This window comes from Delphinapterus leucas, chromosome 14 (assembly GCF_059928025.1).
Source record: "Delphinapterus leucas isolate spDelLeu-1000000601 "Yukka" chromosome 14, BTC_Dleu_Yukka2, whole genome shotgun sequence".
NCBI classification, from domain to species: Eukaryota; Metazoa; Chordata; class Mammalia; order Artiodactyla; family Monodontidae; genus Delphinapterus; species Delphinapterus leucas.
In genome coordinates, this window is record NC_143142.1 from 17466836 (window position 1) to 17480706 (window position 13871).

Genomic DNA, 13871 nt, shown 5'->3' on the forward strand with positions numbered 1-13871 from the left:
CCCATAAGCCCATGAAATTAATATCGATTCTCAGCCTTGGAGACTGGCTTTTTTTTAACTTTACAAACGATGAACATCCTATTTGGCTTTTCTCTTCCCTTTAAAGACAAGCCATTCCTCAAAAGGGCAGCATTCTGGGAGGTCGCATCTTGATCCTCTCCGCAAACAATGCTTTTATTATTTTTTTTTTATTGAGAAGCACCAGGCGTGGTCTGGGGTGCAAGGGCTCCTCTTTAAGCCATTGGTGGGATTAATGTGGAGTCTGGCCTCCTGGCTTCTCAGAGAATCTGCCATCTGCTCGCCGCAGCACCCTGTAACCAGCAGCAAAGGTCAGCCGCTCTGTCACCATCCATCGGGATGGGAGAACTTTGGGTGTCACATCTTCATCTTTCTCAGAAAAAGTCCTCTGCAAACGGGCCTGCTGCTAGCCCTGCGGGCCCCACAAAACTCAGGGTCCTATGACATCCAGTGACCACCACCTGGGGCTATGCCCTGTAAGTGATCTGGGCCTGGCTATGTCCTCAGCCTCATCTCATCTCTGCCCTCCCTTGGAGCTCACTCCACTCAGCCACACTGGCCTCCTGGCTGCTGCTAAGCACGCCAGGAACACTCCTGCCTCAGGGCCTTTGCATGTGCGTCTCCTCCTCCAGGGACCTGCCCCGGCCTCGGCAGCTCTGCTCAAATGCCGTCCGGTTAGAGGCTTCCCTTGATCAGCCTGTCCAACTCCCCCCTTCACGTTCCGGCCTTCACTCTGCTTTATGTGTCCTAAGGCCACGGGGATGGCCTGCTGTGCCCTTACAGGGACATCTGTCTGTGGGTTGTCCTCCCACAAAGTGGGAGTTCCATGAAGGCGGGACTTTGGGTTCCCTGCTGAGGCCTCAGCACCCAGTAGTTTTTCAGAGAAATTTGTAGACTGGATGAATGAATTTGGTCAGGAAGGAGTGAATAAGCACTTGATAAATACCATTTCTGATTTCATGCCCAGGATCCCTATTACGTAAATGAGAAGACAGAGGCCTCAGGAGAAGTGACTCACCTAAGGGCCCCCAGCAGGCAAATGGCAGAGCTGGGCTCAAACTTGAGCCTGTGGACCCCAGAGAATCTGCCACCACCCCGCCACCACCGCTGGTCACTGTGCACACCTTGGGGCCTCTCCCCACGCCTCCGCATGCCTGGGAAACCCTCCAGCGCTCAGCTCTTAATTCCCCCCATAGGCCATGCATGTGCCTGGCCACATCTGCATTGATCTTCTGTCCCCAGGGCCCAATTCAGGGCTTAGGATACAACAGGCTCACAGGGAACAGAGTGAATGACCTGCCCCTGCCCTGAGAAGGACTCCCCAGGTCTGCAGCCTGCCTATGACTGTCATCCCCAGCGGCTTCAGAACCCCGAGGACACCTGTGTGCCGAGGATCACAGCCATGACTGCCTCCTCCAAAAGCCCGTGGGCTGAGGGCAGGCACGGGCCCACAGACCTCTGCATCCCGCCTTCGCTCCTGCTCTCACTGCACGTGGATTCGGTCCACCTGGCAGGGCCAGCCGCCACTTGGGCACAAGACCCCCCTGCCATCGCTTCCACAAGCAGCCGGAGGAAGCTGTTCCGAGCTCCTAAATGGTTCCGCTCCCTCCTTTGTGTGGAGCAGTGGCTGTCACCCAGGGGCACTTGCCCTCCAGGGGACAGGTGGCAATGTCTGGAGCTCTCTTTGGTTGTCACACTGGGAGACACGGGAGGTGCTACGCGTATCCTGTGGGCAGAGCCCAGGGATGCTACTAAACATCCCACGCTGCACAGGACCGCCCCCACTGCAAGGGATTCTCCAGCCCCAAACGTCCGCAGCGCTGAGGCTAAAGAAACGCTGATGTGGGGCCTCAGAAAGGCAGGCTTGGCTCCCAGAAGCTGACAGAGCAGGGCTGGGGAGATGCCAGAGGTGCAGGCAGAAGGAGTCCGCACCATGGCCTGCCAGGTCACTGAGCCTCGAATGGAGTGGCCCAGCTGGCAGAGGCAGAGGGCCGGGACCTGCTGTCCAGCTGCCAAGAAGACCACCCTGGCTGCAGAAGGTGACAGGGAGCCCTGGGACCCTCAGAGCGTGGAAAGGTGCCCCGAGGCGGCAGAGCACCCTGGGACAACCACTGCCCCCCCACAACTTGATGGAGGGCTCAGGGAAGAGCCAGGAGGCACCTGCTCCTGCTGGCCATGAGCTTCACTCCTGCCGCTGATGTTTCCACACTGAGTGCAAACAGAACAGAGGGTGTTGGAATTTAATACGCATGTCTGTAATTCCAAGGCTTCCAGCGGGAAGGCGGAAGGAAATACAAAACAAGCTGAAAGTTGCTAAATGTCCCTTCCACTCGGACTCCCACGAGCCTGCTGCGGGCTCCAGTCGTGCTCGGCCACGGTGCCATCACTATAGCAACTCCCACGTTGTCTTCTGGTGGCTTGTGTGTGTATGTCTGTCCCTAACCGCCCAGGACTATGTCCGAGATTCATCTTTTATACCCCTAGGCCCTAATGCAGTGTCATCTGGAACACAGGAAGGTATCAGTTCTTGTTTACTGAACAAATGGACGGATGAACAGGTAACTGAACGGATGAACAGGTAACTGAATGAAGGTCTGGGGAAACAGCCACTTCCTGGAAGTGGAATGGCGCAGCCTTGCATGACCTCCCCCTCTGATCTCTCGGCAATTTAAGAGCTAAAGTGGGGAATTCTCTGGCGGTCCGGTGGTTAGGACTCTGCACTCTCGCTGCTGAGGGCCATGGGTCAATCCTCCCTGGTCAGGGAACTAAGATCCCACAAGCCACGCGGAACAGCAAAAAAAAAAAGAGCTAAAGTGGAGAGGAAAGAGCAGGCTTCCTCGCGGCCCACGCCCTGTGGGACCACACAGGGGAGGGGATGCCCAGGGGCACATGCCCCTCACTCCTTCCCAAAGAAATGGGGCTCCCCCCTTCCCTGCCAGACGCGGAAGCTGCGGCTCCCCCAGAATTACCTCTTTAAGGATGAAATCTTCCCTTGCTGGTATCGGAGCGCTCCTCCTAAAGAGAAGAAAGAGTGGGTCAGAGTCGTAGGAAAAGCTCCGTACCTGTGCCTCTTGGGAAAGGGGCTGGGTTTGGGGTAGGGGTAGAGTGTCACCGTAACCAGACTCAACCCCATAACTAGGCATCTCAGCTTCAGGCAGCAAAGGCCCAGGAGGGCGTGAAGGCACTCTGCACCCAGGACTTGGGGTCCCTCCCTTACATCCAGGCATCCAGCTTCCCTCCGATGGGCTGCACGGTAATGGGGTGGAGGTGGGACTACAGCAGGCGTTCTCACCGGAGGGGAGCCCAGCTGGTGTGGTCTGCAGACCCCACAGCAATGGTTCCACAGCTTCACCATCTGGACCCCTGGGGCTGGGGGTCCCACTGAAACCGTAGCTGCCCAGGCCCCGGCCCACCTCCCAAGATTTGGATCTAGGACATGTGAGGCCCTGAGATGTCCCCCGTTCCCCTCCCACCAGGAAAATGCCATCTTCCTCAGAATCCACTGATGCTGCTCATCCCAAACCCACAGAGCCTGGGCAGCTACGCTTGTCATAAGAATTTCTAAAAGACTAAAAATAAAGAACACAGGCCCGAGGCAGCACCTACCCCAGGTGCTGACAGCGTTGTCCACTCCGGAGGGGTTCCCATGAATCACCCTCTCCCCCTGGAAGGCCCACTTGTTAATTAGTTCCAAGCTCTCCTCAGTCCACCTGGAGGAGACACAGAGATTTGTCTTTACTGTCCATGGTGGTGAAGAGGGGGCTGGGGGTCACCGAGGGAAGCAGAGGGCAGGGGTCACAGGCTGGGCTTGCTGGAGACCAAAAGGCAAAGGGGCTTGGGCCCCGAACTCAGAAAGAAGAGAAAAATAAACAATTCTGAACCTCTCCGGCTAAAGAGCACGCCCTAAAGCATGCCTTTTCGCCTGGTACAGCGAAAAGAGCCAAGGCTTTGAGTTCACGGGATCCTGCTTTTTGCCTCTTACGAGCTGAGTGACCCTGGGCCCCTTGCCTGCCCTCTCTGAGCCTCACTCTTCTCTGTAGGATGGTAACTCCTCCCTCCTCACAGGCTCAGCGCAGGGGTGTGGAATGTGGGTCATCTCTGGATCCCTCCCCAGCCCGTGGCCACAGTGCCTCCCCAGAAGGGATGCGGACTCAATGACGGTTTAAGTGAACAGACCCAAAACATGTGAGTATCAAACGAGGGCAAGTGCTCAGCCCCACTGCCCCACCTTCTCTCTCAGCTCTTGTTTCCTTTCTGTCGAGCCCCTGCCCCGTGAAATGGCAGAAGCCACTGGGGCTTGTGCAGCTGAGCTGGGAATCAAGCAGGGAGCTGGGGTGAACCCCATCCCGCCGCTGACTCACTGGGCATCCCTGAGCAACTGCGTCACCTCCGACCCTCAGTGTTCTCATCTGGGAAATAGGGATAAAGATGTCCACCTCACAGAGGATTTTGTGGGATGGAAAAAACACAGGTGCTTTGTAAAATGCCCAGGGGAGAGTATGTGCTCTGGAAAAAGAGGCCACCTGGGATCACGGCACCTGGAGTCACTCCAAGCCTGGTCCACCCACTCCTTTGCTGTGGAGCCTTGGGCAAGTCAATCACCCCCTCTGAGTCTCTTTCCTCATCTGTCAGATGAGGATTTTAGGGACCTGAGACTCACACGGTGGTTGTGAGGCTATGATTCATAGTGAGTTAACACTGCTCAAAGCTACTGATTACCCAGGGCCAAGCACTGCGCTAAAGGCTTTCTCTAATGGACAATCTGTAATCCTCACAATCACAATAACTCAAAAGGGAAGGCACAATTACCATCCCCTTTCTTACAGCAGAGGACACCGAGATTCAGACCACAGTACCACTCACTGCCTGAGCTCGTTAACTACTGACCTTTTTGGTGCCGACGAGACTCACTGACTTGTCCAATATTTATTGAGCATCTACTATGTACCTGTGACTAAGCCCACACAGACGTGGTCCTTAACTGCTTGCAGCTTGGAGTCTAATACAGAGCAGATGTCAGGAAGCCACCAGAACTTAACTACAGCCTCTGGGAAGTGCGATGCCGGCTGGACGGGGCACACCCTGTTCTGAATGGAGGGGCTGAGGGACAAGGTGGGTCAGTGAGGCAAGACATAGCGGGAGAGCAGTCCAGTCCGAGGCTGTGCAGCCTGTGTTACTCCTGGAACTGGACAAGAACTGGCCCTTTCCAGGACCGAAAAGTGAGCGAGCAAGCCAGCAAGGTGGGGAAGGGGTAGCTGAACATAGCCCAGGGCCTGGCCCACTCTGCAAACTCGAGCCTTCCTTCCGATTGGGAAATGCTGGGGGGCAGGGCGGGTGGGTCTGCTCTCTTCACAGCTTCTGAGAAGGAATGATGGGCCTTCAGGGGAGGTGGGAGAACTGGGTGGAAGGAAGCAGCATGAGAAAGACCACACCCACATGCACATTGGACACTGGCTCACCCACAGGCGTGTACATGCACGCACGCACACAAAACCACCCATATCCTTTGAAAGGCAGAGCCAGTTGGCCGGCCTGTGGGCAGGTGTCTATGTGGGACACCCAGGGCAACACGGCCTTCACTGCTCTGGGCTAGAAGCAGTGATCAGCACACAGTAATGAGCGGCTGTCTTGAAGCCTCCTTCCTGAGTCACCATCTTACCTCGGGATCAGCACATGTCAAGACTGGAAGCTCCCCCCACCCAAGGGATCATAGGTGCTGCCCCTCACTTTCAGATGAGGAAATGGAGCCCCAGAGAGAAGCCAGTTAACCTGCAAACCTGAGATTCCTGAAAACCATTCCGGAGAATAGCTGCCTCGCATCCCCCGCAGGTGCAATCATTACGGGCTCATTACCTGCCGAATGCTTCCCACGGCCACCTCCGCGGGCCCCTCCCCCCCCCAGCCCCGCCCCAGCCTCTCTCCAGCACACGCCCTTCAGAGCAGACCTGGGGAATTTGGACCGGGAATCACATCAACAGTCCCACACACCTGCTGTGGCCACGGGGACCAAAGCGACCTCCGGGCTTAGCCAGCAGAGCCCCCGACAGCACAGCTGGGCCCACATGGCTGGTACATAAGGCCCCCCAGCGGGAGGGCTCCCCGGAGCCATGAGGGCCCAGGGCAGGCGTCACCAAGAAGCTGCCAGGCTGGATGCTGGGGCCTCATCCCCAACTCCCAGGGCAAACTGCATTATCTGCGCTAGGGCCGGTATCTCAAGTTTCCCCAAGTAACAGAAACAGTCCACCAGCAGCCCTGTCTGGACAAGCCTCAGTGACTTACAATAAGCCGCGGAGGAGACGGTGCGACCTTGTGGGTCGAGGACCCACGGGAGGGGAGACGCCCTGACCTGACGGACACTTCTGTTTATTTCTCAGCACGTTACACTGCTTTTCATAACCATTTGGTACCAGCTGGCAACACCCGCCAGGTATCCGTATCGACATTTACAGCCTCACTGAGTGAGGCTCCCAGGGTGGGGTGGGGGGGCAGCAGGCTGGCCAAGGTCCCTCAGCGAGTCGATGGCAGGGGCGGCCCGATGGCTCCTCTGATCCATTGCCCTCTACATCCGGGCTCAGGCTCTTTCTACCAAATCACGGGCACCTGAACCCAAAGGAGGCAAGGAGGGGTGGCGGGTTGGGGGCAAAGAGCTCAGGCTCTGGATTCAGACCGCCGGGTCCAGATCTAGCTCTGCCATCACTAGCTGTGTGGCTGCCCTGTCCCCCAGCATCCTCAGCTGTAACGTGGCCAAGGGACACCTCTCTCCTCTTGGTGCAGGGTGCGGAGCCCAGGAAGGACAAGGAGCGAGGCAAGGGCCTGATACCTGTTGGCAGCCTCGCCATCCTTCAGTGGGTTTGGGATCTCCTTGCACGCAGTCAGGAGGGCAGCCGCCAAACACACGGAGTAGGCGGCACTGGAGCCAAGGCCGGCCCCGGTGGGCAGCTCCGACCACACGGCAACGTCCAGGCTGGGCAGGGCCCTGAAACACAGCAGGCAGCAGAGCGTGGCTCTCCTGGAGGGCCGCGAGGGGCCCGCGCTGAACCGGCGGCCCAGACCCAGGACTGGACACGGGCAGGGCCTCACTCTAATTGTCTGGCCCAGTTTTCTGACCTCGGGGAGATCTCCCAACCCCAAAGGCACCCCTGTTGGATGGCAGGAACTCATGGTGAATCAGACAACTTGAAAATAGGGAGAGGATCGTTTAAGTCACTATGTTGTTGTCCAACCGGAGCTCTTCCTAAAAGTGCCTCGCGATCCACCGACCATTCCTGTAAACTCCTTCCTGCTCCCCACAGAAGCAAGGCTCTTTCAATGCCCTGCCCTCAGCATAGGCTGGTCCCTCTGCCCAGGACAGCTCTGCACCCCTTTCTCCCCCAGGGGAATTCCTACCCATCCTGCAAGACCGTCCTCAAATGATCCCCCTGGGCGCTGATACTGTGTTCACGGGATGCCTCTCCTGCTGGACAGCGTTTCCCAGCCGCGTGTAACACAGGCCTGCTCTGGATCAGCAGAGAGTTCCCAATCGCTGCATCTTACCTCTACTTCCCCCCAGCGAGAACCGTCAGACGTCAGGTTCTATCATTTCCATTAAGCACTCTTCCCGTTTTCCAAATATAACATTATAAGACTGAATCTGCCTTTTCAAACTGCACATGCCCACCCCACCCACATCAGATTCTGGAATGTGTCCCCCGCCCTCACCCCAGAAGGGGACACGCCCCTCTCAAGGTGAAAACCCCGGCACTGGACTAAAAGTGTCAAGACGCGATTGAATGTGTCTGCAGCACAGCGCCCGGGCCCAGTGGCCGCTTAGCCAGCGTCTGCTGCACGAGTGAAGGGCTGCGCCTTGAGGCTTTCCCTTCAGGTTCTGGCCCACAAATCACAATGAACACGCACTGTGTGCCAGTTACAGTGCTAGGCCCATTTCATGTATAATGTTTCTAATCCTCTGATAGTTTTTCTGAGGAAGGTGATAATAATAATAGCTAACATTTATCAAGCTACGTGCCAGGCTCTGAATCAAACACTTTAAGTAAATGAACTCATCTAACTTCACAGGAACCCTACGAGGTAGGTGCTATTACCACCCCCATCTTACAGATGAGGAAACTGAGGCTCAGGAAGGGTAAGAACCTCACAAAAGCTAGTAAATGGTCGCGCTGGGGTGTGAACCAATGCCGTCTGACCCTCAGCCCGTGCCCTCTGTCACCATGTGATACCACCTCAGCAGGAATTTCCCCCTCTAGGAGCCGGCTTTCCCGAGAGAGGAGACAACCCAGATCTTATCATAACACAGGCTTCACTCTGCTAATCACGGAGTTCCCCTGGAGCCTGTGGGATGTGGAACAAGGGTGCCTCTCTGGGAATGGCTTGAAGAAGACACACCGTGGATCTGAGAATGGAATCTGGCTTTGGTTGAATCGAAGAGGCCAGAGGAGGCAGTGTGGGGTTAAAAAGGCAGGCGCCGACACTGAAGGGAACTAAATTGATTTCCCAGCTCTCACCACTTACTAAGTAGCTGTGTGGCCCTGAATGTCTCTATCTCTCTGGGTCCCAGTTTCTCCCTGTGCAAAATGAGGAGAGTGTCCTTCTCGTGGGGTTGCCATGAATACTGAAAGCAGACCATACATATAGGGTCTAGCACGGCTCCTGGCACGCGGCGAGGACAGCTGCTGTTATTCAGAGACTGGGAAGGAGCCCGTGTATCGTCCAGCAGCCAAAACTACCTCCACTCTGGCTCAGTTTCCGGGGCAGGCTGCACCCGGACTCCCTGCCCCGACCGCGCACACACCTCTGACTCTGGCAGATGGACAGGTACAAGTAAAGGAAGGACAGCACAGCCAGGTGCTCATGGTCGGCACAGTCCTCGGGGAAGCCCGCCACCTCCTTCAGCTTCTCCATTTGCTCCGGGGTGAGTGCTGTGACGTCACCTTGCTCTGTCACATGGGCAAACAAGTGCAAGCGGGTGGGTGAGAGGGCCTCGGGGCTTTTATAGACACCAGAATACAAAAGGCCAAGCAATCACGGGAGTCAGCATCTGGATGGACATGGACTCAGGGTCCGAGCACCACAGCTGAGGGTGTCGGGGACTGCAGGCTTGGGAGGCAGGCAGGCTTGGGTTTGGGCCCTGATTGTGCCAGTTACTGTGACCTTGAGTAGGTGACTTAATCTATTTACACCTCAGTTTCCCTCCTTGGTAAACAGAGATAACAGCAGTACATCCTCCCAGGGTTGTTTAAATAAGGTACAGGGTATTCTTAGCACTGCTCCTGGCATATAGTAAGGGCTTAATTGCTAGTAGTTTTCAAATACACACAAGCACACACACACACGCACACACAATCAAAGGCCTAGGACTGAACTCCACGGTACAAAATCAAAACCAAAGGCAGTATTATTTCCCTCTCCCAAAGCATAATTAGTGAGAACAGGACACACACATAAAACCAGGACACATAAATGCCCAAATGTTCACTATGTTTAGGACTCTTAGGAGGGAACAAAAAACACCGGAAGAAAAATGTGGCAGACCCTGGCAACCTAGTAGAAAACTTGACACCAAAAAGTTCAGATCCCCTTTGTCTCCTTGGAGAAGTAGTCTAACGAGCCCTTGCGAATGACTACACTCCATATCACAGCCTCCACCCACCTCCCACCCTGTGGGATCATCAATAGCAACCCTCCCAGGCATCATGACTCTGCTCACAGGGGCTCAGAGAGGTAAGTGACCCTCCCAGGCTCACACAGGGAGTCTCAGACAGGTGGTCTGAGACGTGTGCCACTATACCTGGCTGCTCAATCCGTGCTACTGACATACAAAAGTAGCAGCCAGTTCTCATGGAACGTTTCCGGCCAGGCTGAGTGGCCTGGGGTAGCACGGAAAGCAAGGGCCAGGTTGCTCCAAAGTAGTGACTCTGAATTGAGGCTGTCCCTGCAATCACCCAAATACACACGCCGGGTCACCTACCACCACCACCGATTCTCAATAGGAGAGGGGCAGGGCCTGGAAGCCATCTGTACTGTTAAAATAACAACAACAAAAACCTCCCCCGGGGATCTCAAGGCAGAGCTGAGGCTTGCTTGAAATTGTGGGTTTTCAACTCTTCTTTCATCTCCCTGCAGGGTTTGGGAGTGGCTGAGTGACTAGCTGTGGACTGATTCTCATGGGGGACAGGGAAGCATCTGGAAAAGGCTCCTAGGGCTTCCCTGGTGGCACAGTGGTTAAGAATCCACCTGCCAACGCAGGGGACACGGGTTCGAGCCCTGGTCTGGGAGGATCCCACATGCTGTGGAGCAAGTAAGCCCGTGTACCACAACTACTGAGCCTGCGCTCTAGAGCCCGCGAGCCACAACTACTGAAGCCGGAGTGCCTAGAGCCCGTGCTCCACAACAAGAGAAGCCACCGCAATGAGAAGCCCGCGCGCCGCAATCAGGAGCAGCCCCCGCTCGCCGCAACTAGAGAAAGCCCGCGCACAGCAATGAAGACCCAACGCAGCCAAATATAATTAATTAATTAATTAATTTTTTTTAAAAAAAGAAAGGCCCCTGGAGGAGTCTCACTTGCCCCACCCTGGCTGGGAGACACTGTTCCAAAGGACGAGGCGTCAGCCCAGACAGGAGGCACTGAGAGCAAAGAACACACCGCAGCTTTGCTGCAGACAGTCACTCCGCTGATGAACGAACTGTGTCTGCTCAGGAGTGGACAAAACAGTCCCAACACTAGCAAAAATGAGCACGGAGGCCTTTATTTATTGGCATGGGAAGAGAGCCCCAATATATCGAAGAAGGCAAAAATCCCACACACTTCTAAGAAGTTTATATGGAAAAAAAAAAAAGAAGAAAAAGAAAACAGAAAAAGAAGGAAACAAAAAGAAAAAGAAGGAAAAAAAAAGAGAAAAGAAAAAAAAAGTTTATGTGGCTTGATCCAATTTTGGGTAAAAAACAAGCTCTCTCCCTATCTCAATCAATCAATCTAACTACTGGTCTACAGGAAATTACCCAGAAGGATGAACACCAAAATGCTTAGCGTTGTCCTGGGGGGGTGGAGTGGGAGGCAGTGATAATTGGGGATTTTTTTTTCCTGGCAACATCTCAGCATTGACTGTATTTTCCAGTAACATAAGTTACTTTTATTCTTAACGATCTTCAATCACACAAAACACCAAAACATTCTCTTTGTTAAAACAACATTGTAGAAGGGAGGCTCCCTTTGTCCACTCCCCGACCGAAGTACCCTCCAAGACATAACTAATCACCATTGTCAGCGGATATATATCTTCCCAGGCCTCTTCTCTGCATTTACATACCCACTGATACTTAATCTATACGTGCTGTTTTGCATCTTGTGTTTTTTCACGCAACAGTAGGCCCTGATGACCTGTCCCAACGGCTCACATAGACCCAGTGCATCATTTTATGCTTTTAAATTTAAAAAATATTAATAAATAAGTGAAGCTATTTTTGTGGGGACAGGAGAGAAAACACCCCCAGAGTGGCTGGCTTTTGGTCCCTTGGGGACAGCCTGGGCTGACAGCCCAGCTGTCCTCCTTCCCCCTCTCTTCGGGGCCCAGGCTCTTCCCGCACCTGGTTCCTGCTCCCTGCACTTACTCAGAAAGCTGGTGTCCAGCATCTGAAGCTTGGCCACATCCCAGGCCCGCTGGATGCCAATGTTGGGTAAGTTGAGGTCCACTTTCCCATTGCTGTGGGGCTGAAGCCGGAGGAATGTTCTCAAGTTCAAGGCCACAGCCAGTGCTACCTATAGAATGAAGGGCACAAGCAGTTAGCCTGAGGGTGGTTGGCAACAAGCATGGCTCCTGTCTTAGGAAAAAGGGGCCCTTGTCAATGAGCCGAGAAGAGAGGGCAAATACTAGCACACAGGCTACTCTCACCTATATGCCCTTGGCAGACACTGCTAATCAACCTTGGCACCCTCTCCTAATCAAACGTTGGCACCCTCTCCCACACACCTAGGCACAGCCACTACCAATCAATTAGGAGTTAATATCTACTTATATTTGCCCTCCCCACGTAAAAGTTCACACGTTTTCAACACCAAGGAATGGCTTCCCCATAATCACCATGCTTTCAAAGATAAATATAAGTTAAAAATATGAAAAACGACAGCTTGAAAGAGTGGAAAAAGCATGGCTTTGGGTTCAAGCAGACTCAGGTTCACTCCTAGCTCTACCGAGGTGTACGGGACCTTGATCAAGTTACCGATCCCCTCCTAAGTCCCAGCTTCCACGTCTGCAAAATAGGATAATACAAGTTTAACATCAGAGAGTAGTTGTAAGAGGTAAACGAGACAATGCATGTCTCAGGCTCCTTTGCAGAATCCTATTCGTTTTCCCAAGAGTTTAGTCCTTAGAACTCTTCTCTTCTCCACTGAAGCTCACTTCCTAAGTGGCCTCATTCCACCCACGGGGCTTTCCATGTCATCTTTTTGCTCTCTTACTGGGTGGGCCAGAGAAGCCCTTCAGAGGGCCTAAGACCTGTCTTTTCTTTGCCCAGGTGGGGAGAAACTGACCTCCTCTCTGATGCACTCCCAAGCTATGCCTCAAGGCTTCCTTTCAGCTTCTTTTAAGGTTAGCATCAGGGAGAAGCAGTTCCTATCCTCAAAGGCTCAGGGGGCCTTGTACCTTGCCATGGACCACGGCGTGCTCTCCATGAAGGATGACTTTCCCTGGAGCAGACACTAGCAGGACTTCTGGCAACATGGCTCCTGGGAGTCCTGAAAAGGAAAGCCAGAAAGCGGATGGAAGGTCCCCAGAACTCAGAGAATGCCTAGTTCAAGCTCACCATTATAATAAAAAAGGCAGCTACCATCAGCATTTGCTATGTGCCCAAATAACGCAGTGCAGGGTAGCAGTCAGCTAGACACATCAAATAGATCTGGGTTCAAATCCAGCTCTTCCACTCCCCAGTGATATCATCTTAGCTAACTCACTCAAATAGCTATGAACCTCAAAAGTTTCACGGGTACAATAACTGTACTTAGCTCAGTGGGTTTTGAGAAGGTTAAATTAAATAATGCAAGGGAAACACTTATAGTCTGGCACACCATAATCACTCAAATACTCATGGTTACTTATTAATGGCTCTGTTCTTGGTTCCAGCTTTTATTATTACTACTATTAAAGACAGAAATTTAAATGAAATCATGAACCAGAAGGAACCTTTTCCTGGACATTTAGGCTGTTTCTAACGTTTCACAATTACAAACAGGCTGCAGAAAACAGCTGTTATACCTTTTTTTTTTTTTTTTTTTGCACATTTAAGTCAGGATCTCTACAAGACAGAGTCCTAGAAAGTGACTTGCTGGGCGTACGTGTGCGCGTTTTAGATTTTTATAAATAATGCAAAACTACCATCCATTTAAGGATTTACCTCAATAGCGTGAGACCAGAACCGCACTATGCGCTAAGTATATACTACAGTGATCCCTGTTTCTTCGGGGGTAAACTCAGGCTCAGAGTGGGGGTACCTATTGCTTGTCCGAAGCTCCAAATCCGGTCTGTCAGATTCCAGGTTGCCGGCTCGTCAGGACGGATTCTCAGAGTTGGGGAAACTAAGCCAGAGAAGCCGGGAGCCCGGTCCAGGGTCGTCCTGGGTCTCGGCCTCGGACTTCGCGCCACCCTGTCCCGGGACCCCGACCTCTCACCTGTCGCCACAGGGCCTCTGCTTCCGAGCTCGAGCCGATCCGGGACTTCATCCCCAAGCTCGCGGGCGGCCTGAGGAAGAGGCCTCTTCCTTCGCTCAGCCAATCAGAGCGCGCGAACCGAGAGCCCCTTTACCAATTGGCTTGAGAGTTGGCCAATAGCTGTTGCTAACTAAGTCCTCACGGGTTTCCCCGCCCA

At 53.7% G+C, this 13871-nt stretch overlaps 1 protein-coding gene across 7 annotated transcripts in view; it reads right to left on the reverse strand.

Annotated features, from left to right (window-relative positions):
* Positions 1-13773, reverse strand: part of MVK (mevalonate kinase) — a 39346-nt gene extending 25573 nt beyond the window's left edge. For 2 of the 7 annotated variants that reach the window (XM_089894592.1, XM_089894587.1), the window contains exons 1-9: positions 13676-13773; positions 13499-13582; positions 12654-12745; positions 11623-11770; positions 8807-8951; positions 7405-7509; positions 6839-6994; positions 3625-3728; positions 2988-3033 (exon numbers count right to left, since the gene is read on the reverse strand). In XM_089894592.1, the coding sequence (XP_089750718.1) occupies positions 2988-3033; positions 3625-3728; positions 6839-6994; positions 7405-7509; positions 8807-8951; positions 11623-11770; positions 12654-12731 (782 nt within the window). In that variant the 5' untranslated portion in view covers positions 12732-12745; positions 13499-13582; positions 13676-13773. The other 5 variants (XM_089894586.1, XM_089894588.1, XM_089894589.1 and 2 more) reach the window with 5 other exon arrangements.
* Positions 13774-13871: the final 98 nt, after the last annotated feature.